This window comes from Euprymna scolopes, chromosome 2 (genome assembly GCF_053919585.1).
Source record: "Euprymna scolopes isolate OS-2025 chromosome 2, ASM5391958v1, whole genome shotgun sequence".
NCBI classification, from domain to species: Eukaryota; Metazoa; Mollusca; class Cephalopoda; order Sepiida; family Sepiolidae; genus Euprymna; species Euprymna scolopes.
The window spans coordinates 141,797,764-141,824,010 of record NC_136483.1 but is presented as its reverse complement, the minus strand read 5'-3'; the positions used below and the strand labels follow the sequence as shown (position 1 = coordinate 141,824,010).

General features: G+C 34.2%; 2 protein-coding genes and 1 pseudogene across 4 annotated transcripts in view; 1 reads left to right on the top strand and 2 right to left on the bottom strand.

The window, feature by feature from the left end:
* LOC145296798 (signal peptide peptidase-like 3) overlaps positions 1-26,247 on the top strand; it is a 344,500-nt gene that overhangs the window by 89,559 nt on the left and 228,694 nt on the right. Inside the window, exon 2 of one of the 3 annotated variants that reach the window (XM_080142889.1) lies at positions 25,692-25,748. The exons of the other annotated variants lie outside the window; for them this stretch is intronic. The gene's annotated coding sequence lies outside the window, so the exon portion shown is untranslated. The remainder of the gene's footprint in view (positions 1-25,691; positions 25,749-26,247) is intronic. 3 annotated transcript variants of the gene reach the window in all.
* On the bottom strand, positions 7,655-8,524 carry LOC145240540 (SCAN domain-containing protein 3-like). The gene has a single exon (XM_080103979.1). The coding sequence runs from the start codon at positions 8,522-8,524 to the stop codon at positions 7,655-7,657; it is 870 nt and encodes a 289-aa protein (XP_079960105.1).
* On the bottom strand, positions 22,052-22,169 carry LOC145241937 (5S ribosomal RNA; annotated as a pseudogene).

The following is a 26,247-nucleotide window of genomic DNA, read 5'->3' as shown; positions in this document are numbered from 1 at the left end:
TTGGCCCAACTGATCCAGAGTGAACGCCGCAACAATTACATCTAGAATTCAGGGATAACTTGCTTTGGCAGGTTGTGATTTATGAAGTCGGTAGGTAAATCCTTAAAATAAAGTAGATGTAGAACAGTTGAGGTAGCAGTCAGTTGATAGGAAAAAGGCATGGAAAATAATTTCTGAAAACCGTCCAAAACATGTTAGTAGGTTAGCATTAGACATAATGACATTCCTTTCTAAGCACACACGTTTATTTTAATGATTTACCGACAGACCAAATCTCACTCCACACACTATTAACCTATATCATGTGTAATCTAAAGACAAGGGTTCTCGTCTATTCTTTCAACATTTTCATAACCTGGAAATTTACTCTTCTCCACATATCTTCCTATACTCTCCACATTTAATCTTTTATTGAGGTCGTGAGAACTAAACTGGTCCGATACATAATACACTGGTTAGTTTGCATCCCAATGACCAAAGGAAAGAATCTGCCCACAGTCATAATCATTATTTTATTTTTTTTTTTATTTTTATTTTTTTTATATACTCCGGCGAATATTTTATATTCTTTACCATCTCGCGTGCGAAATTATTTATATATTTATCAACGTTTCATTTATATTTTAAAACTTTATCAGGTGATGGATTTGAAGAAAAAAAAAATCAATTATTCCAAGAAAATCTTAAAATGAAGACGAAATTTTGATGAATATATAAATGATTTTGGGTGTTCATTTTTCCATAAATATTATACATACATGCATTTCTTCTCGTCTGACCGGCTATCCGTGCTGGGAAGGGAGTTGGCCCTTCTGGATCAAGGTTCTTTCTTGTCATATGGGTGACGCCAGCGAGTGCCTACTTGCCCACGTGTCTTCAATGCAAGTCGACACGCGCTGAAAAGGAGGTACAGTATTCTCCAGCAAGTCACTCCAATCAGACTGGTGACGTCATGAGAAGAAAAAGACAGACGACTTGTTATAAATAAAGTCTAAGTGTATTATAAAAGCAAAATAAAACGCTAATTACTTGTTACATAAATGTATAACAGTTGAGTGTCGAACACTGCGAACGTCTGATTTTCTAAGTTCGTGGCCATGGTAGGAGTTGAGCTCGGCTCATTTCTTCTATCGATACGAGATTCGACACGTTCGGCCCCTCGTCCAGAAACTTCTCTACTGCTTTACGTGACGTCAGTCATCTTGCGATCGGCGGTCTGTCAGCTTGACGTTTCGACCTCAGCAAACAGAAAAGGGAAGATCACACGACTTCGCAACTTGCCGTGCTTATATACCAATTTGCCAGCGCTGGTTATATTGATTTTTCAATTCATACATATCAAGTGTTTGAACCGGTCAACTATCAGTGTCGCCCAACACTCTATACCATATTCCTATCAAATGTCGACCTGTTCAACTTTCCTTTGTTTCCTCCATTCTATTTTTAGCGATGAGTTTCAGTTTAGAATTTGACCCTTTAGTTTTTCTTGATTATCTCTTTCTTTCAAAAAGTGTAATTTAAAATTCTCTTATTTTATGAATTAAGTATCAGTAATTCTAAAACCCACTGGCCAGGTTCGATTTCTCGTGCCGCACTTCCCTAATATTCAATGTCAGACACTTAAGTCTTGCACATGTATATGATAGTATATTTATACAAACATTATTGGCTTCATATTTGCATACATGTTTCTGCTTGCTGCACTTCTTTTAGAAATGTAGTGTCATCGGGCTGCATTCTTACACACTGAAGATCTAGCCTGATGACACTGCATTTCTGAAGAAAGTGCAGCAGAAATATGTATGCACATATGTAGCCAATGTTTGTATAAATAACCATACTATGATTATGCTCTGCTTGCCATTGAGCACTTTTTGATAAACACTGGAGTTCCAGTGGATTTACATCTAGGAAACTATAGCCATACGATCATATACGCACATGAGAAAGATATGTAGAAATTTATTTACAGAAGTGGGAAATTTTGTGATGTATTTTTTTTTTTTTTAATTACTTTTCATTAACTTGATACGTATATAAAATGATGGAATTTCCATGAAGATGTTTTTCTAATAGTGAATTAAAATGTTTATTGAAATTCGGTCTCGGCTGAAATTTCAGTTCAAGTTCTATAACAGATTTCTCTTGAAAAGGTCAGACATTATGGAAAAGAGTTTCTTGTTTTACTGTTATTTTTATTTCCTTTTCGTGTATTTACTTTTCATTTCATTATTGAATGTCAGTGAAGATTGTAATGTAGCAGACAGATTCCATACCCAGTGATGGGTCACCCTGACTCTTTCTAGAACGTCAGTCAGAGACATTCGCCCATGTATGGAGTATTGCTGTCATATTTGGGCTGGTGCATCTGCTACTAGTCTCTCACGGCTAGACAAGGTTCAAAAGAGTCGCCAACCTAATAGGTCCTGAACTGTCGTCTAAGCTTCAGCCTCTGTCCCATCAACGAAATGTAGCATTCCTCTGCCTGTTCTACAAGTACCTTAATGGTGAATGCTCCAACGAACTGCAAGTACTTGTACCTCCTTGACGTAAATACTCCCGATAAACCCGACAAGCAACAAAATCCCACCCCTTCAGTTGAGATCTCTAGATGTAAGAAAGTCTTCTACTCTAATAGTTTCTTCCCCAGAACCGCTAGACTTTGTAATTCCCTTCCGGGTTCCTGCTTCCTCAACTGTACTGACATGCAGAAGTTCAAGTGTAATGTGAACCGACATCTTGTTGCCCAACTTCCCCACATTGTACCCCTGTAGTTTATATCTCTGATAGTAGCCTCCTACATCAAAGTGGCAATGTGCCTTGTTTGGGATGAAAATGTAATAATAAAAAACACTCGCATCATAAAAGCATAATCCGTGTGGGTTTTAGTGGGTTCCCCCTCTGGTGGGTTACTTCGGCCCTCATAGGTAAAAAAAAAAAGTTTCTTTGCTAGGTTCTATACATTTGTAGTGCTTCTGACTCTGTTTGGGGACACAATTTAAAACAAAGCCCGGGTTTGTATTACTATACACATAGATTCGAAAAAGTTGTCAAAAAAACAAATAACAAATAAATGTTATCAAAAACAAGATAAGTTACTTTTCTACCTAACTGGATAATTTTTTAGTGTTAGAAACTCGCTCAATATATATTACCGTGATATAGGCGGTGGGTTTCTCACAGTATTTTGTATAGTTTTTTTTTTTAATTTTTAACTCGTTTTCCCAAACTTACCGTGTTCAACAGTCCGGCACCATTTTTAATTTTCTAGTACATCAGTAAATACTGTATGCTTTTCGAGCTGAATAAACATGTTACATTAAATAAAAACACTAAAAGATTATCCAGTTAGGTAGAAAAGTAACTTATCTTTCCTTTGATAACATTTATTTATATATTTGTTTTTTGACAACTTTTTTGAATCTGTGTACAGTAATACAAACCCCAAAGCCCTATAACAAAACCAGGCGATTTTTTTTTCCAAAGTTAAAATTGTATAAAGAATCTAATGTTGATAATGAACATCTGACACAACAAAAAAAATTAAATAATCAGTTTTAAATGACAGTTTTTCATGGCTGGAAGTTTTAAGTGTTGCTACAAGGAATACTAAGAATAAAATAAGTGTTAAAAAAAAAAAAAGTACTTAAGGATTCTACCCAGTCATGGCTGACGAAACGAGACAAATCCACCATCTGTGGATGAAATGAAAGGTTCAGTTGGAAAGTTCATGTAGGTTTCTAAATTCAACAAGATACACTCGGAAGTTTGGAGATTAAACATCAGCTGAAATGTTATAAGAATAGGTGAGAATAGTAGTCTAAAAAATCCAAATTATATTTTTTACTTTATCTTTAAAAATTTTTTTTAATAGAACATTATAAAAAAATAAAAGCTAGATTTCTTAACTTGTTAAAAACTGGCAAAAATTATAGCACATTGACTTAGAACGAGCACTTTATGCCAAATTAATGGTTCAATAGGGTTTAATTTGTGCTCATTTTTTCATTAAATACTAATCTGTGTTAATCCGTATTAATCCCTAACTGTCCGATAAACGAATACCATAATATTTCAGAATGTGTGACAGAATATGTAATTATTTTCACAGCCAGACAACATCGCAGCTCACGAGAAACAGACCGGAAGTCAGACTCGATTTCCGCCCTCGTTTGGGCTCATCAGTTAGACACATCTGCATTCAGGATTCGATACCCGAGCCTCTTGCATGCGAAGCAAGCACTCTACCAACTGAGCAAAACGCACCGCACACAAGAAAGTCTATTAACCATCAGCCTTAATCTAAGCTAATGTCTCACTAGTAGGAATTTTATACTCGCTTTGGTTTTCTGAGTTCGGATGTGTCTAACTGATGAGCCCAAATGAGGGTGAAACTAGTCTTGGACTTTCGGTTTGTTGGCTTTCAGGGCTCTTGTGAGCTGTGATGTGTAGGTTGTAGAAATAAGAATGCCATATTTAATTCACTGCGCCTTATCACAAAGGTCCATACAAAATTTCAGCCAGATCGTCTCAGTAGTTTCAAAGAAAAAGTGAAACGGACAGACAGATTAAAATAAATATAATATAGATAGTAGTATGGGGTTCAAAGTTACGATCAGGAGTCTGCAGGGATTCTCATCCACTCTGGGCAATGCTGGATGTGTATTTGTTAGTAAACGTTCAAACTATAAAATGTGTCCAATCTGTGTGTGTTCCTATATTAAATGTGAAGTGTTTCACCTGCCATCCAATTTACATTTTATTAATCAACTTTACTATTTATTGAACACATTGTTGTGGGACTGCTTCCTTGCAGATTACGACTTGGTTGTCTTTAAATTCAGTGTCAACAGATTCCTATCTAACACCGTCCCCATAATTATTCAGACTTAATTATGACATATTCAGTCTTGTTGACTTTTATCCTAGAGTAGCATCTGGGCTGGATAAATGGTGAGTCAAATATGAAAATTGGTTCTACAGGATTAAAGCTTCCGTAATGTCTATGTAAAAATAAATGTGTTTATATTTGTAAAACATTTTTACATAATAGTGAGTCCGCATTAGTTGGGACTATGATGTCTGTGACGGTCACTATGCTGGCAATCTATGTCAGCTGAAGAATCTATCAGCTTGACCACCATCATCCAATATTAAGGGAGATGAAATTCACGTCAGCTAACTTGCTGCTACTAGATCAGACTGAAGGTATCGGCTTCCTGGTTTAAGATGCATCGAACAGTGTCAGAGCTCTACATTGCGAGTGAAACAGTCGCATTTGCAAGTGATTTTTCAAAGTGGCAACTAGAAATAATGAAACATTTAGCTTTTGACGATTGTCTTTCTTTCACCGACAATCTTGCAAAGCTCACTACTGAGTGAAAAATATCTTTTCAACTTTTTTAATAAAACGATCAAAGTTTAATTATTTAAACAATAAAAGTTTAAGAAAACAATATACTTTTTTTTAAACAAAGGCTGTTTAAAGAAACATCTGAGAAAATTCGAACGTTTATACCTTGAAGTATCAACATTAAATTCGATGTACATTTCGAATTACACTTATTAAAAAAAAAAATACAAAAAAATCTTTATGTACATACTTGTCATAGAACGGAGATGTCATATTCTAAAAATCATGTGGGTTTGGCTAGTAACTTTTCCATTTGGCTAGTAAACGAAAATATTTAGTTGTCAAAGGTCAACTAAAGATAAACGTGTCCATAGAGCCTTGGTAGTATTATTTTTTCTCCTTTTCCTTTGCAAAACTCAATCAGGGGCTTCAAAAGTAAAAACAACCAAATTAAACTAAAACACCATGAACAGATATTTTAGACATAAAGAACTTGAAGCATAAAAAACTTTACCAAAATGACTGGATTCAGCATTAAATAAATCAAAAAAGGGTTGATATGCTGTAAAACAACAAAACTATATCAACTAAAATTAAATCAGATTTCTTTTTTTTTTTTAAATGATTACTTGCATGAGTTTTTAGAACCTTTTTATTTCAAAATGTCTTTTTATACAATGCTGTTGTAGTGTGTATTTTATATCCGGCTAATAAGTGAAATAAAATATTTATTGGGACGATTTCAAAAATTAATAAAGAAGTTTTAGGTTTAATTTTTTTTTTTTTTTTATATACTAAAGCAAGTCGCTACTCATGGTCAGATGCAACTTGTCTTCCCAACTCTCTTCAATTACACTATTGACTACATTCTTGATCATACTTTACATCAGCGGTTCTCAACCTTTTTTGATCCATGGACCCCTTTTCCCTTTTTTTTCTTGGTGGACCCCCCTTATAATTTTTGGTCATAAAACAATATTCTATTTCTCAATATAATTTTTTGAGCTTTTAATAAACAAATAAATATTATATAATTAAACTTTATTTTTAAATGAAAACTAATTTAATGCAAATAAAGTATTTTACAACAATTATAATAATGAAAACTTGATTAACGCTAACTGTTTTTTGTGTTTTTGTTTTTGTAAATTCACGTAATGGAGTGTGTGTGTGTGTGTGTGTGTGTGCGTGTGCGTGTGGTACTTATGCAGGATACGGGCCGTGCTATTTTGTAGATAGGATTTTTAAGTTATACTCAATTTTTACGGTATGTTTTGTTCCATTAAATTGTTAGGTGAATGTACATACATCTCAACTTTTTCCCGGCTATCGCCCCCAAAAGCTATTTTTGACTTAAGTTAATTCATAATCGCCTCCAAGAATAAATAACAAATATTGTAATCATGACTAACCAACACTAGAAACATTTTGTACATGCAAATGGAAAACAAATTAATTAAAAATAATTTTATTGCAAATTTACAAGAAATGTAGAGAGTCTAACTAGTGTGAGCCCTGAGATTGGTGACGTTTCGCTAAAAATTCAATGTCAGGTTTAATATTACTCAAGCAGATACGAATATCTCCACGAGAAATAATGTCAAATCTGTTTCGTTCCTTCTGTAAAATGTGATTCACAGCCCTGAATCCAGTTTCGACAAGATATGATGTTGGGAAACACAAAATGATTTTCGACATTTGTGACCACAAATTTGGATACAGTGATTTTACAGTGTTTGATTGCCAAAATGCACACAAAGTTTCTCTTTTGAACTTGATTTGCAATTCATCATTGCATTTTATCTCAATGATTTCCTCCTGGATATTTTCGTGTGCACTGAGAGGATCACAATCGAATGGGTCAATCATCCATGGCTCAATAGTGAAGTCAAATAAATCGGAAAATCTGATTTCTAGATCATTTTTCATGGCTGACAGATGGTTACAATAAATAACAATGTCATTTTCACATAAGTCGATTTCCGCTAGTTTGGGTATATTATCAAATTGCCTTCGTTTTAAATTAATTTGAAACATTAAGTTTTTCAACAAAAGCTCTCATCACCCGTTTACAGTCTATCAGGGTTATCATTTTTCCTTGCAGCAGAAGAGAGACTTCATTTAACTTACGGAAGATCCAACTAAGATAGTGTATATTTTTCTTTTGAGCTTGAATTTCGATAGCTAAGTCTGACTGTCCTTCTGTTTGTAGGAATACAACTATTGCATTAAATAAGTTTACAAATCTTTGCAAACAGTTGCCTTTGGATAGCCACCGGACATCGGTATGCAAAAGGAGTCTTATATATTGTTCGTCAGTATCAACACAAAATTTTCACATTTACTGTTAGATTTGATTTTGTTTATTGTTTTTATAACAGTATTCATTGACTGATTTAGAATAGGGCTTAAATTTTTGGCCATGAGTTGATGCCTATGTAGCACACAGTGTATAGCTAAAATATCGGGGCACAGCTTTTTCAAAAAAGAAATAAATCCTTTGTGTCTTCCCACCATAGCCATTGCACTATCAGTAGGACATGAAACTAAATTTTTAGTATATGGAATATCTTTTTCTTCAAAAAAAGTTTTCACAGCAGAAAATATGGAAGCGCCTGTAGTGTCAGTCTCCAACAGTTTTACAAACAATAAATCCTCTTGTAATGCACAATTATTATCGAAATATCGGACATATTCCATTAAAAGAGCCTTATTGTCAACAACAGTACTTTCGTCGATTTGAATGGAAAAGTTTGTAGTTTTCAATCTTTGAATTAGTACGTCTTCGATATAATCTGACATTTCATCAATTCTCCTACGGATAGAATCATTACTCAAAGGTATTGCCTTAATGATGGATGAAGGATCTTGATTCATAATTTCTGTTATTACTGCTTCTACTGCAGGCTTAATAATCTTTTCAGCTGCCGTATGTGAGCTACCTGTTTTCGCAATAATTTCAGCAATTTTGTAGGAGGCAATTAGTCCACCGTCATTAATTTTTGTCTGCTTCTTAAATAATGAAATCAAAGTACTACGACTTTCTAACGCAGATTTCAATTCCTGAAAATATTCTATAGGCTTACTGACTTTATCGGGGTGTTTTTTTCTCATGTGGTCTGAAAGCCGAGAGGGTTTCATGGCTTCATTGGATAAAGATTGATGACACATGAGGCAAAAGGGCTCTGCTTTCGGTCTGTAGAGATTAGTTCCGGATATTGAGTTAGTGTTTTGTTTATGTAAATATGAACGAATCTGTGATATAACAGAGCGAATGAAAATTGTAAACACTTGTAAGACAATGTCACTGGAGAATCGGATTTACTGAAATAAATTGAATATTTAAAACTGACAATTCATTTATAAGAGAGCAATTCATAGGTCACGTGACCAAAGTTTCGCACTAATAGTTTAGCTACGCGCTTATAATTTCAAAAAATTTAAAAAATTTACTCTCAAAAATGTCAAAATTTTTCAGATAAAATTGATTGAAAATCGCCCCCAAAAATTTGATTTTCACCACTAGGGGGCGATTCGCCCCCGGTTGAGAACCACTGCTTTACATGACTATTAGAAGATGGCAGTTTATGAGAAGTGTGTTTGACCTGGCATCGTATTGATAAGGTCGAGCGGGCACAAGGTGCACATTATGTTAAACAGGCTGTAGGAAGCTGCCATATCTTTTCCCCACCGTTTTGATTCTCCACTTGACTCCCCATATGAATGACTCGTTTCAAAGAAGCACCTTGCTTTGACAGTCTTCTGGGACAGACCTTCACTCCTGATCTGAAGTGCAAGACTTACATTCAACCGGTTGCTAAGATCGCTGGAAAAATGGTTGTCATTCTACCACTCCAGAAGGTATCTCACTCCTGACTCGATTTTTTTTTACCTGTATAAGAGCCAAATATGTCCTTAAAATCGAGTACTGTTTCCACATCTGGGGAGGAGCCACTTCGAGCAATCTGTTTTGACAGAATTAAAAATTGGGACTGATCTTTTTCACAGAAGAGATTCTGAGCCTGGCTCTGTTTTATTGTTATTTTCATGGTAGATGCTTATCTGAGCTTTAATCTATGACCCCACCTGCCAAACATTTACAAAAAGCACTAGCCTAGCTTTAACCTCTCAACAATTTTCCCTACTCTCTATCTGTGCCTAAATCTAAATGCAAATTCCATGAACAAAGTTTCTTTCCTAGAACTGTCTACCTATGGAACTCTGTTCCACTGGCTTGCTTTCCAATTAACTCTAACATGATCATTTTCAAGTCCGATTTAAACAAGTTTTTGTTGAACCGACCTCTTAAATAGTCGATTTCTACCCAGTTTCCTCCACTAACGATTACTTCACTGTTGTCTGTAACCATTGTACACACATCAACCCTTATCCTTGAGTGGCCTTTGGGCCTTGATAAGTGGGGACTCCCTTGTTAAAATAACAAAAAAAACCCAGGTTAATCAGAAGCTGGGGCTACGTCCAAACATTCAATATGCAAAGTTAAGACGCCAAAAGTAGAATCGGTTTACCTAAATATAGAATGGAAGTCGGTAAACATAAAACGAAACCATATGGAACCATTTATTGTTTTGTCATGAAACAATAAAAAATAAACTTTTATTTTTTTTTTTTTTTACATTACTATAAATATTTTTTTTGATATTTATAATGTTCATATGGAAATATTTTATTTCAAAAAGTAATTTAAACTTTTATAATTTACATTTCTAAAACTAAAACCTTTTTCTTTTTTTTTTTTTTTTTACATAAAAGTAACCACTTATCAAGGCCCGGAGGCCACTCGGGGATAAGGGTTATTGCGTGTACAGTAATCAACGGGACAATATCGCAGTTATTGTTAATGGAGATCTGATAAAGTGTCTTACTTAAGGGGGCGGTTTATCAGGAACTTGTTTATGTTGGACTTGAAGACATCCAAGTTGTGGTCTGGTGGGAAACAGACAAACAAGAGTTCTATAGGCGTGCATTTCTAAGAAAGAAGCTTTGTTCATGGAATCTACACTTTGATTTAGACACAGATAAGGAGTGGGGGAAATTACTGACAGTGGTTTCAGCTAGACGAGTGTTTTTGTCAAAGATTGGCGAGGGGGGGGGGACCAGAGATGGGAACTCAGACGAGCACTTCCTATGGAAATAACGATAAAACAATGTTAGGCTCGCAACGTCTCTTCTGTGGGAGAGAGAGGTTGCAGGGAAGAGAAAAGGGCATCCCCCACTAGGCTACAAAGTCTATTTTGTACTCTGTTAAGGCAGGATAGACTGTTTGTAGCAGCTTCTGTCCAGATATGGCAGCAGTACTCCATCCTTGGACGTACTTGGCTTTTATATAGAGAATTGCATCAGCAGTGTGATATCTACTGGAGCGGTAGAAGGATCCCAGCATTTTTCCAGTGACCTTGGCAACAGATTTGATGTGTTCCATTTCAGATCAGGAGTAACGGTCAATCCCAGATGCTTGTCAAAACATGGAGCTTTCCCTAGATGAGAGCCATCCATTTCAATTGATGCCAGATGGGGATAAGAGCGTTGATGATGTAAAGATAGAAGCTTGGTTTTAGATGCATTAAAAGTAACCAACCACCTCTTCCCCCATTGTACAACGTGCTCAAGATCAGAGGAGAGAGAATCAGAACTTTGTCATTTACAGCTTTTGATGTGTTGCCATAGATGGTCGTGTTATCAGCATAGATGTTAATGAATGATTTAAGTATGTGTTTTGGGAGATCATTGATGTGGATCAGGAGGAGAGTTGGGCCCAGGATGGACCCTTGAGGAATACCAGCATTAATACTGTGGACTTCTGATTTCTGCCCATCAACCACTACTCTTATCCCCTTTTCTCCTCCGTGCAACCTCTTTTTCACAGAAGAGATTCGGAGGAGAAATGATTTTTTGAAATAAATTATTTCCATATGTTTTTGTGTTTCATTTCATGTTTACTGACTTCCATTCCATATTTAAACTTTGCATACAGAATTTTTGGATATAGTCGTAGCTGGATGTCTTTGACAATGACTGTCTCCGCCGCATCTTGCATTGCTGGTGAATTGACTGCAACCCAACAGCTATTCTTCAATGATACCTCTTAAGTCTCTGCCATTTGTCCTGTTGCAGCAACATCTTTGTTAGTTTGGACAAGCAGCTTGTTGCCCAGAACTAATTTATACTTTAATCTTCCCAATCTCTTTGAGTGCTGTAAACATGTTGGACAGCTGAGGACCTGTAAAGCGATCATCAGGAGGACTAGGCTGAACTCTCAAGTTCACAATTAGTTGGCCTTCCATGGTGGAATCGGGATTGTCTAGCAATCTTGTGTAATCTTGTCGGGCACGTTCTCTCATTACTTTTCTACATACATAATTGTACGAAACTATTTAAAAATCTTTTGATATTAAAGTGTTCACTTTATACTATTTGAAGAGGAGGCTTGTGTTTATCCATGCAGCTAATAGTCGGAAACTACACAAGATAAACTTAAAAATACCTTACGTTAGACTCACTGTGACTCTGACATGGTTATGTAACAAAAATGCTATATTTATTTCCTAAGGGTCACCAGGGTATACATTAGTACAGTAGAACCCCGGGATATGGCATTAAAAATTAATAACAAAATACAGTACAGTATATAATACACATGTATATAATCAAATAACATAAATAACATCGTAAGGCAGAGCAAATACCGTAACCAAGCGGCGGAAAAACATTGTATTCAACAGCGTAATCTGAAAAATTTTAATTTTTTAATGACCTGGTTATCCATATATAAAAGGCAAAAGTGGCACATGCGTTTTTTGTATGTCCAAGAAACGTTTTTTTTTTTTTTTTTTTTTTTTTTTTTGTGAGGGCTCTCAACCATGTTACTATGTTTTAGAACTTTTTATATACTTCCTAGATTATAATATCTATGATTTGCGAACGGATGTCGTATCTACATTTATTTACATTGACTTTTATAAAATTCCCTCTATTCCGTCCTTTCGCGTGTTTGTTCGCCTTTTTCGTATAAAGCGAGCCTAAATGGAGCGAAGGTACAGTGCCTGCCTTTCGTGCCAGGATGTCTTGAAAGCAATTAGCTTTGATCAATGTCGGGGAAACCCTTCATATCGGGCAATTGCTATTCATTTCGATGCTGCCAGAGTTCCCCCTTTTTTTTTTTTTTTTTAAGGGGGGAAAAACCTTGTGGGGAAGCAAATGAATACCATGAGAGAAAGTGGGAAGTTTCACTGGCCCCAGGCCAGGTTTAGAAGCCATTTTCATTTCTGCGCAGACTCCGATGATTCTCAACTTAATTATCATTGAGTTGACAACTTTTTGAATGACATCGCTAAATTTGAACGCTTTTCAATTCCTGAGACGTCATAGCGTAACAGTAAGAGTTCAGGTTTTCTTTCTTCTGCTTTTCACTTTCTTTTCCGCGTCACGGGTTTGAGCCGGCCTGCCTACTAACGCTTTTTTTTTTCTCCACACACACCTCCAAACACTCCGGGTAACGCTGTGCTAGTTGTAAAGAAGTGACATAAACAATTTAGCTATCAGAATCGAAATACAAGCCTTAGCATACGATGTACATAGATGTGGTTTTATACAATGCGTATTGGGCATGTTTCTATACTTAAGGATCAGCATTTTCTCCTTTTTCTTCTTCTTTTCTGCTTACATTTTCTATTAGACTTTTCTCTCCCCCCCCTCCTTTTCCCCTTGCATTCTTTCTTGAATACTGATGAGAATAAAATTGCATACATTGGTGTGACTATTTAAAAATGTGTAAAATTGCAATGCAAAGAGTGCTTGATTTTATTTAGAAAAAAAAAAAAAAAAATAGGTACAAGATACAATTGAAAGAAAACACTTTTTCTAAATAAAATTTGTCCCTCTCCATCCAAAAAAAATATTTAGTTTTGACAATTTAAAAAAAAATTTTTTTTATTACCAACAACAGAAAAAATTTAACACTTATAAATTAATAATTAAACGTAATGTTGGCTGTGATAAAAAAGAAAATGGATGGAAAAAAAAATTATTCAAATTTAATTTTTTTTTTTTTTTTTTTTTTTTTTTGTTAAAAAAAATGTAAATATATTTTTTGGGGGTACTAAGAACATGAAACCATGTTACAATGTCATTATTGCATGAAAGTTTCAGATTATAAGAAAAATCAAATAATTACTCTATTTTATTTATTTATTTATTTATTTTTTTTTTACAGAATTCTTTAAAAAGAAAATCTGAAAAGTATATTCAAAGAAGAAAACAATTAAAATGATATACTTACTCCTCCCACTTTTAAAACCACATAAAATCATCTAATTAAAAAAGAATGGAAATTATCTTGAACCCAATATATAGTAATGATTTATAAAGTTAAAAAACAAAACAAATGACTCGTGCGCCACCACCGAGAATCGAAGCCAAAACGTTTAACTTATTTACTTTTTCCTTTGACGTTAATGCCTGAGCTATGAAGACATGCTTACTGCGAGACTAAAAATTTAAACATGAACCAATAGCTATTATATTACGCATGCATATTTGTAATGCCATTGTTCGACCTTTACCTAGCATTTCCCCTGGCTAAAACCTAGTTTTGCATGGGTTCGAATACCCTATATATTAAGTTTCATGTCTGTAGACTAAAAATTGACAGGAGTTTGGTAGACTAAATTTCTAAACAAATATATATATACACATACATAAATATATATAGAAATTACTTTGTGTTTACTATAACCTTTTTATGCAAGTACTGCATGAATATAATTACACGTAATAGTTAAGATGATCAACCCATAAGAAAACCAAAAAACTAATAGGAAATCAATTAAAATGAATATTTAAAAGAATATGCAAATTAGCTAGATCTTTTGCAAATGAATGTGATTCCACAACCCACATAAGAAAGTTGTATTTTCTTTTTAAATAAGTGTTTTTAATAAGAATATCAAAACACAAAGAAACCTAAATTTATAGGAATGTTTGTGTGTATAAATAATATATATATATATATATATATAAGGGGGCGTGCAATAAGTAATGCCCCTGACCCACTTCCCATGAAATTTGGCAAAGTTATTAGTCTTTCTCTACATAGGAACCACTCAGTTATGCATTTCTCCCATCGTTTGATGCAGCTCTGGAGACCGTTTTTGCAGTACACCCCAGGTTGGTCCTCCAACCATGACGTGACTTCAGAAATCAAGGCTGCATCATCTGGGAAACGCTTTCCTTTCAAAAACAACTTCATGGCTGGGAAGAGGTGAAAGTCAGAGGGTGCAAGGTCAGGAGAGTAGGAAGGATGGGGAAGGATTTCATAATCACACGCCCGTGCTTCTGATCTGGTGATATGCGAGTTGTGGACCGGAGCGTTGTCCTGCAGGAGGAGGGTACCTTTGCTGATCTTGCCCCACCTCTTGATTTTGATAGCTTCCCTTAATTTCCTCAAAAGTGAAGCATAATAGGATCCTGTAATTGTGGTACCCTTTGCCAGGAAATCTGTCATCACTACTCCATCCTGGTCCCAAAAGACTGAGCATGACCTTGCCAGCAGAGGGCTGCACCCTTGTCTTCTTTGGAGGTGGTGAGTCCAAGTGCTTCCACTGCATTGACTGGGCTTTGGTCTCTGGATCAGTGATGGACCCAGGTTTCATCCTGTGTAATCAGTCTTTTGAAAAACTTTGACACATCTTCTTGGCACATCTCCAAATTCATCCTCGAGCACTCAATGCATTCTCGCTTCTGGAATGGTGTGAGAAACCTGGGAATCCATCTGGCAGACACCTTATGCAAATGATCATGAATGATAGTTTCCACAGACCCTGTACTAATCTTGACATCTTGGGCTACTTGGCGAATAGTAATTTGCTGATCTTCCAAAATAGCAGCCTCAGCTTGACGGACAAGTGCCTCATCAATGGCAGAAGTGGGGGCGACCAAGTCTGGGAGCTGTTTCCACAGACTTCCGACCATATTTGAATTCACAATGCGAGCGTTTTACAAGGTCATATGATGGGGCATTATCACCATAAGTTTCTTTCATTTCATCAAGTCTCCTGTGGTGTGTGTCCTTTCAAATACAAAAACCGAATCACTGCTTGACATTCAACAGGCTCCATTTCACACCTGACTCGGTTCAAACACCTGTAAAACAGAAACCACAATTAGTTTAGAGCTATAATTTGCCACATAACCTGTAGAGATATAAATCATTGCACATGCAAAATTTCAGCTAGATCAGACAACTGGAAGTGGGTCAGGGGCATTACTTATTGCACACCCCTCGTATATAAATATATAAATTTATTTTTTAAAGTTTTGTTTGTATTGTTTTATTTAGTGTTTGTCACCATCCCTATTAGGATTATCCAATGAAAATATGCTCGTGGTTCACAAATGTATTCCCTCCCCCCTCCCATGATCTAACTTGTGTTTCTAACTTTTCGAACATTTTAATTGTATGTCAGCAAAACGGGATTTCTGAAAATGCAATCCAAGCAAGATACTTGTTTCGGTCTGAATGGAATTAGCAAAGATATGGAATTACTGGAAACCAAAGTATGTGAAATCCAAAACAAATTTGTTGCTATGAATGGAATTTTAAGAATAATTTCATCTTTCATTTTAGCACACCCGAAGAGAGTATTTTCTAAACTTTATGGGTCTTAAGAACTTGAAGGAGTCTTGCTGAATTGGTGTTATGAATAAAATTAAATGCAAATATGGTATATAGCTAAATTGTCAAATGGAACGTTGTGCCCCCCCCCCTCTCTAAAACCTCTTTAATATATGCCTAAGTTACGGAAATTTTGAGAATATTTATAAATTGATGTCTTGAACAATTTCGTTAAAATTTTCACAAAGATCTTTGCATATAACTAAAGTAAATATAGACAACATTAACCATTCTTACGTCTAGCAACAATGTTCCAAAATTAATACTATCCATTCATTAATTTAGGAATGAATTCTGTACATACAAATATATAAACATATACACGTTTGTATACACCAAAATCAGATTGCATGTCTAATGAATATATAATCAAAAATATATCTATATATCTATAAAAGTGAACGTGTCTGTGTACATTTCCCTACGCAATAACTCTGTCAATTTTTAGTCTATAGACTCGAAATTTGAAATACCGGGTACTGAGATTTGGGAAAATCGATGTGACGGGTGTCAGCCAGAAATTTGGCTGTTAAGGGGTCAAATTTCAACGATTTGACCTTTAAGAACTCTACCAAACTCCTCCGACAATTTTGGGTCTAGACACTTGAAATTTTAGATATAGGTTCTTTGAACCTGGATCTAACTTAATAAAGTGATTTGAGCCCGAAACTATAAATTTTAAGGGGTCATAATAGGGGTCAAAGTTTTAAAAAATTAACGATTTTTTTTGTTTTTTTGCTTTTTTTGCACAGCATACACCTCCAAACACCCGAGCAACGCCGGGCACCCCTGCTAGTATATATATATATATATATATGATGTTATGAGGGATGCTGTTGAAAAAAAACTTTTTGGAACCATCTAAAGTATAATACAAAATATTCCAAATCGTTTTAGAAAAGATCATATACCAAATATTCGTTTGAATTCTTGGAACAAACACAGGGTGTCCAAAAAGTCACTTAAGGGTTGAAAATTTTTGCCGTTTTACCATTATGATTTTTTTTCTCTATTTCAGATATTTTACAGATAATATTTTGGAAATTAATTATGGATAAGTATACCATTGAACAACATACGCAAGTTGTGAAATTGTTTTATCAAAATCAGGGGTTAATGGTTTTGACTCGGAGCTTATCGAAGGCATTTTCATGTAAGAAATAGCCCAAACCGCATCTTAAATAAAGAGTCTGTTAACAAACCCCAAACCCTGCAACAATTGAAGGAAAACATCAGGAATGAAATGAGGGAGTTAAATCGCAATCCAGAGATTCTGCAATCTGTTATGAATGTTTTGGAAAGAGCAAAAATATGGGAAGCTGAAAATGGCCAACATTTAAGACATTATTTTTCATAAATAAAATTGTTTGAATTTTGCATAAAAAAAATATCAATGTCTTAATCAGATTGTGTTAAAATTGCAGAAAGATATCCTCAAAAAATAATCTATTCAAATTCAGAACCCCTTCAGTGAATTTTGTGTGTGTGACCAGATGATTTATTTCTGGAAATCAAAATATATGTAATTATTTACATTAATGAAAAATGTGTGAGCTTTTATGTGTATTAAATTTAAGCTTTATCTAAAAACATCTTTTTAATTAAATTCTGAAACTGCTCCATTATCAAAAGTGATAATCACTAAAAAATTTAATTTATTGAATTGATAGAAAAAGCAGAATTACTTGTTTAGATTTGAAAGCATTTATTATTTATATGTACGTTTTTAAAATTTTACTGAAGATTGATATTTTAGCGCAAAGTATATGGAAATTGCCGAAAGGAAATTATTTTCTGTTTGAATTGTTTTGCAATTCAATTTCTGCATGCTTTAAGGTTCCCTGTCATCTCCATAATTGTGTCTTTGATCCATACAAGAGGTTAGAATGTTACGAATTAATTGTGACAGGGTCTGGTGAACTTAGCAGTTGTTTTCCTCGTCTGGTGATTGACTTGACCTGCAAAGGCAATCATCTATTAATCACATAACTTGTCCCACTTGGCAAATTATGTCTACATTTGCCAGCTGTTAGGTTTGTTGAGATCAGGGTTGCATAATCCTAGGAGTCTCCATATTTTTTTAATCTCCAAAGAATCAGCAGTCTGAATATTGGAAAACTTTAGAATAAGGAGTTGGAACTTTTAGAATCCTTAGTCTGATTTTGTACCTCTCGATTCTGCAACACCGGTTGAGATCGTAAAACAAAACAAAAAAAAGGAAAATGGGTGCAAGTTCAGAATTTAACCTAAATAATGTAAAACAAAAACTAGAATATGGAAAAATCTTTGTATTTGCCCAACACGGAACGTAGATCTCATATCCCAAAAAATCATGTAAATTAATGAAGTACTTTTCTCTCTCTCTCCCTCTCCCTTTTCTTTATTAAAAAAAAAAAGAAAAAAGTTTTATGAAGAAACAAGTATGGCATTTCTTTATCGCCATCTTTAAACATAGAGGGATGGTCAGTAGTTGGAAATCGTATCTCTATGCTAACTTGTTCACCTTGACAATAAGAGATTAGATTTTATAACACTTATCTGAATAATTATAAAACTATGGACTGTCCGGGCGTCTTTGCTTCCTTGCATCTTGAATGCGTGCGTGCGCGTGTGTATGTATGTATGTATGTATGTATGTATATATATATATATATATATATATATATATATATATATATATATGATGGCTGCACTCTTTTACTGTAAAGAATGGTCAGATTCAATACGGTAACTAATATATAAGTGCTTAAATACAATACTTATCTGATAGCTAAATGTTTTGGTTTCGATTCTAGTTGATGATCCCATCCATCTATAGCCTTGAGCACCTGGAGGGCCATAGGCTTTCCACAAATTTTATAGATTGTATAGATTTTGTGAGTTCTTTTTTTCGGGACGAGGGTGCTGGCCCCACACCCAACCTTCCTAGAAGATACATACAGTGCCTAGCCTTTCCAAATGGTCACTTTGGTGATCTGGCGAGAACCGATGTGTCAACGTGATTGTGCCGTACTAGCTGATGGTACCCAAGTCTTATTTCTTTAAAAAAAATGTTGGAATCACTACTATATATTGGGTATAATGTAATAATCGATAGAGAATTGGCTATATGATAATAAATATGAAATCTGCATAAACTAAAATATCATATTTAAGCATATTTTATGACTGGGCAATGCTGGGCAGCATGCTAATATATAAATTTTTAAAAATAGTAATCTATGGACAAGCGTGTTTGGGAGCCCTACTCTTCTTCAGTGTAGCTTGACTGTTGTTAGGATTCGAACCATGGACCTTATGTGTTTCAGTCCAGCGCCCTAATCCATTACACTATAATGCCATAGACGGTTTACTGCTTCGTTTTTATCGTTTCTGTTTACATTGTTTTAGTTGTTGATTTTTTAAATGATATATTAAGTTTAACGTCTCCGCCTCGGAGAACCGGTGTTTTTCTTAGAAAGTCGCCTATTTTTTTATTTTGGACATATTTTTTATTTATTTTTTAAAAACAGTAATCTACGGACATGCGTGTTTCGGAACCCTACTCCTCTTCAGCGTAGCTTGACTGTTGTTAGGATTATATATATATATATATATATATATATATATATATATATATATTCAGTTGAAATAAAGTCGGTCAGTTTAGCTCATATGTGCAGATCATCATTTAATGATTAGATCACTGATCCACGTTAAAAAAACATGTAAAAAAAATGTTTAAATTTCAACAGTATTTCTCGCGGTTAACGGTAGCCGAATGGATTAGGTCCTTGCTAATGGAGCTAGAGATTGCTTCAACCGGTGTTAATTGTGACCTGAATCTATGTTTATTTAAAGATTTTTATTTTTTAATTAAATTTTTTTCTTTATTATATAAAACTTCTGCTTCGAAAAGCATTGCCATTCTTGATAGATTAAGTCTACAAGTTTTACATGAAAGAAGGGGGGTAGGTGATACGCTCTTTTTTTTTTTTTATCTAAATAATAATAAAAAAAAAATCAATTGCATGTTACGTAACGTCTCCCTTTCTTTAAACCCTGGCATGAAGTCTTATTTTTATTGAAACTGTTATTTATATTTGGTGGATTGGGTCAAATTTTTTATTTTTTAAGTTCCATTCTTTGAAGTTTACAGCACATGTTATGGAATAATATCGATCCCTTTAAAATGATTCTCCACCCCTATCCCGATGGAGTCATATGGCGCCATATTGCTCAAACATGCTTCATCTGATGCCCAGATTAAGTTTGGCAAGGATTTAAACGTTTAGAAAATAAATGCATAACTTTTTGATTTCTTTTGAAATTTGGTGCTTATCCCCTTTCTCTCTCTTTTTTTTTTTTTTTTTTTTTTATGTAGGCATCACCACTTATCAAGGCCCAGAGACCACTCTAGGATAAGGATTACGAGTGTACTGTAGTCAATTGGACAATATAGTAATCGTTAGTAATGGAAATTGGTAAATTTATTAACTTAAGTGGAACGGTTCATCAAGAACTTGTTTATGTTGGACTTGAAGACAACCATATTGTAATCAGCTGGAAAGCAGGAAAACAGAAGACAATTCTACAGGCGTGTAGTTCTAAGAAAGAAGCTTTGTTCATGGAATCTACGCTTAGGTTTAGGCACAGATAAAGAGTGGGGGGAATTATTGATAGTGTTTTCAGCTAGACGAGTGTTTTTTTGTGAAAGTTTGGCGAGGGGAGACCATAGATTAGAGTTCAGTCGAACACTTGCCATAAAAATAATGATAAAGCAAACTAGCAACATCTCTTCTGTGAGATAAAGGTTGCAGGGAAGAGAAAAGGACATCTCCCACGAGGCTATGAAGTCTATTTTGAACTCTATCAAGGCAGTACAAGTCCTTTCTAGCAGCTCCTGCCCAGATGTGGCAACAGTACTCCATCCTTGGACGTACCTGGCTCTTATAGAGAATTGCATCAGCAGTGAGAGATGTGAATGATATATATTTTATTTATGATATTCATAATTTGAAAATATTCAATGATTTTTTTTAAGTTAAGTTTAACTTCTCCCACTACCACTAGAAGGTTCTTGTTTCAATCGGTCACTGGTTTTGAATTTCATTAGCTACACTGATGAGTCATAAAGACGATAAAACGTGTGTCCTCTAAAATGGCATTACTGGATCCTGGATCACACAAATTAGTTTTTTTTTTTCTTTTTCTTTAAGTTATAGACAGAAATAAATAAAAGTTTAATAGAAAGTTTACTGTTCTTAGTAAGCAATTTTGATATGAAATTCAAAATTCAAAAATGAATTAAAGCCAAACAAGTGCAGAAAACATTTAAAATTAAATTCATTATTTCGATTCACAATAGAATCCTCATTAGGAAATATATATATATTTTTTTTTTCATGTACCATGGGTGATGGTAATGCTTGGCACATTTTCCTTCAGATGTTGAAGTGTAATGTTTAGATGTCCGATATAGAAGACACCGGTTGAGTATGTATGTGTCAAATAATAGAAAGCACTTTTCTAGTAAGCACTGTTGATATGGAATTTGGGTGCTAATGCACTTACTGATCCGCGCTATTTTTTAAATCGCATTTCCAAGTTTAATTAAAGTTTTATATGTTCTTTTATTTAATTGTAAAGTTAAAGTGCAGAATAGGTACAAAACACCCTCCCTTCCCCATGTTAAGAATGGCTTTTTAAATAACGTTCTTTCAGCACGGATCAATAAGTGCATGAGTACCGGAATTTGTTTAAGCTTTTATTGTGATTATTATTTGAATCAATATTAAAATAATGTCGCATATAGGTGGGAAGCACACAAACATGCAAAGTTGTTACATAATTGGATTAATGTTCGATGCCTCTGTTCAGTCTCAAGAGACTATGGACAATCTTGTAAGGGTAGCTGCACATGTAATTGTAAGGCAAGTGTTGCACAATTTCCAACCACACCTCTCTTGAATCGGCACTGCTTAGATCCAAGATTGACTAGAAACAATGCCAAGATAAATGGCGAGAACATACAGCTTCTGGAATTCCCAAAAGGTCACCCATTTTAGTAATGACCAGGCTCAACATTGCTTAACTTTGGTGATCTGACGAGAACCAGTGTGTCAACGTGATTATACCATATAATGTAGTAATAGGGAAAGGATCATCATGTGAGATAACTCCTTTTTCTTGTGTTAAAAAGGGAGTTATGTCCCTTACATTACTTGAGTTATTCTTAGAAAAAAAAAAAAAAAAATCATGAATCGACTTTTTATGACATTTAGATTTGTTTCCTTTGTAACAATCTTCCAAGTGGGTATAAGTAAAAAAAAAAAAAAAATTAAATTAAACAAAATATATTTTATTACAACGAGCATGATAGAAAGATGAAGACGGCGTTTAGTTAGAATCAGATATCGATATGTCAGATACATTGCTATTTAGGTCTGACATAGAAAGTATGATCACATTTAGATTGACGGCCGATACAGCTTAAAAAGTGATTTTCGAAAGGACAATATTTAAGGTTGTTTGTAGCATCGAGAGTTATGGGGACGGTTTAGGTATTTCCTTTCTAGTTTGTTCATCTTGGCTAAGAATGATGGGTTAATCTTTTTCAACATGTGGAATTGTTATTCATATTATTTACAGCTGAACTGGTTTACTTCATTTTGGTAATTAAAATAAAAATAATCTGAGGATTAAATTGAAGAATGAGTAATTACTATTTTAGTTCGTTACCACAAGTGATAAAATAATTGAAATATTAGACTATTAAAATGTTTCTTTTCGTTTTACCTATTTTCTCGTTTTTGTTTTTTTTTCTTCGTTTTATCTCATTGTCTTATCTCGTTTCGTCGTTTTACCTCTTCGTCTTACCTATCTTTACAATGATGTAAATGCAACTTTGTGAGTTCGTTCCTTATAGACTCCGAAACGACTGGACAGATTTTCTTTAAAATTTACAGGACTTTAGTGTATAAGTCTGAGAGTAATCTTAAGTTTTTTTTCTCAGAATACCCCCCCCCCGATAATTACCGATACAAAACCGTTATTTTAATTCATCTATCATCATTAAAGCCATTTTTTCCATGTCGTAGCTTAGCAACAATGATAGAACAACGGGCTGTGAAAATTCTACTGTGGGTAAATTGATAGTGTTTATTTATTTATTTATTTTTGTTTGACGTGGTCTGTAGCTTCAAAGCACGCACGTAAATTTCTTAATGTTTTTTTTTTCCCCCGTTAACTAGAAAGAAGTTTACATAAAATAATTTTATAAAAGAAACAGTAGGGTCTCTAGAGTGCAATGTAGAATAACATATATTTTGGACTAAGTTACTACATGTGAAGTTGCCCCGCGGGCGATTTCACGGATTTCGATGACAATAAGAATATAAGAGTGTGAAATATTCGTTGATCATCATTTAATCCCGGGCAACATCGAGTCTCCCTACTAGTGTCATACAAATGACATTTTCTTCGTTTTACCTTTTTTTCCGTTTCTCTCTATTTTTTTTTCTTTCTTTTACCCGTTGCTCTTTTTCTTTTCTCTGCTCTTCCTTTTTTCTTTGTTCATTTTTTAAAAATCGTTATTAAATTGCCTGCATTGAAACAATTTGTGAGATTACATTAAAGGGAAATTAAGATTGTTTTAAAGTCTGATTTCTATGCACTAAACATTTGTAAGATATCTAATATTTTATAAGACAAGTGCGTGATAAAAGAATGCCTGTTTATTCACGCTGTGTGTCACATGTTTTAAGAGATGTCGAGTCTCAATAAAATTTGAACGGTTTTAATCTGGGAAATAAAATCTAATGTACGTGACACTACACTTATCTTGCATCTAAGCGTGTGCGTTTCACACACACACACACACACACACACACACACACACACACACACACACACACACACACACACACACACACACACACACACACACACACACACACACACACACACACACACACACACACACACACACACACACACACACACACACACACACACACACACACACACACACACACACACACACACACACACACACACACACACACACACACACACACACACACACACACACACACACACACACACACACACACACACACACACACACACACACACACACACACACACACACACACACACACACACACACACACACACACACACACACACACACACACACACACACACACACACACACACACACACACTATATTAGCTATTTTTAGTATAATTTCTTTTAATATATGACAGTTATGAAAGTATTTGGATTTTTTCAAATTTTAACGTACGGGGCGGGGCTCTCCTAGTAAAGTTTCACATAATCACCATTCAACAGTGCCATGTCTTTACTGGCCAATCAGTGCAGCTTGAAAGATTTTGCAAATTACAACAATGATACAATGAATTGCATAAAAGGTGGTACTCTGCATACCTACGAAGCATGTGGTCATACGACAAAGATAGTTGATTAGAAATATTAATAAGTATATTCCTACTGAGTAGTGTTTTATAAAAACAACAAAACACTAAAAAAAATCATAAGTAGGTAGTGTTAACTGAGAAAAATCTGGTTCAAACTTAAGATTTTTTTTCCGTGGAAAATGTTTCCATAAAACAAAGATTGCAATTCAGAAGAATGCCTGACAGTGTTTTGTCAGATTTTTTTTCTTCTGATATCAGACTTAATCCATTTCAATGTTTAAAAAAAAAAAAAAATCTATCCCCCCCCCCCCAAAAAAAAAATACTTGATTACTTACTTTTCCAAGATATTACAAAACAAACAAAAAAAAAACATTCTATATTATCCGTTTCTAAAAAAAACAAAAACAGACCACTTATTTGACCACTTATTTTTGTAAAAAAAGAAATTTAAAATGAAAATTACTACAAACCGTTTCCTGATTTTTGATAACACCAATTTATTTTTTAACCAAAATAGGAATATTAGGAACCAAATCTGATCAGACAACGTTTTCTACAGACTTTGAATCGGGTGTTCTGATTTAAAAAAAAAAAATGGTGAAATGTTTTTCTCCAATTTTGTGTTACGCCTCCCTTTCTCAAAAAGGTTTCACTGTCGCTAACTAGAAAATTATGAACTCGAGTTATATGCACTTAGTCTTGTTTAGAGTTGTTTCTAAAGATTTCACTGAATTTGTACTTAAGATCTAACTCTAATTTTCAGTAAAAAAACAACAAAAAAAAAAACTGTAGGATAAAGCTTTGTGTCACCTTAAACTTTATTTTTCATGTTGTTTAATGTTGTAATCACAGAAAAAACATGGAAAATTATTACTTCTACATTTAGGATAGTCATTATCGCCATGAAAATATAATTCTGCATGTGTACAAAAAAAAAAATAAAAATAAATAACTAATCCTGTCTTGGAAAAAAAAAAATATTCAGTGTTTCTTGACATAACACTCCCTGGTAAATATCATAAATATGCTTAAAAAACAAACAAAAACCTGGCTTAGACTCCTTATCTCTGTTCTAACAAATTTGTTGTGGGGGAGATAATATGTGAATAATATTTTAACCTTTATAATTATAAATATTTACACCTAAAAATTTCCGTGTACATTTTAAAAATGTACAAAAAATAAATTTGGATCCGTTTCTTATTTTATTTTTTCTTTTTCAGGTAAGACGTGTTGATTAATTAAAATGTGTCACTAATTACAGTCCTCATGGTATTAAGGTAAGCAATTAATTTTCTCAATCAACATAGTTACTGGGTTTCTGCTCTGTGACTTCCCCATGAACTAGTATGTGTCTGAACACCCTCTAACAAAACTAGTTAATTTCTGTACACTCTGTCAAAAATGATAGTGGTGGTGGGAATTCCTTTGCCAGTGTTCGTATGAATAAACATATAAAATAAAGTTGGGATCGATGCAGTTGAAATAGAAAGAAATAAGAAAAAATTGCCGAACTGGGAAGCTAAAAAAAGAGGGTGCATTAAAAAAAAAAAAAAAAAAAAAAAATTTATCAAAATAGAATTGCTTTCTTAATTCCCCTAAATACTTTAAATGGATTCGGCTCACAGTTTTAGCTTATATACATACATAAATTATTTAAATGCCATACATTTCAGAGTCTGTTGGGAATATCCAGGTTTTATCAATCGAATCATCCTGGATTTAGGACAAAATCTGGTTGGTCATCACAAAGATTCTCCAATTCCCTTTTAGTATAAA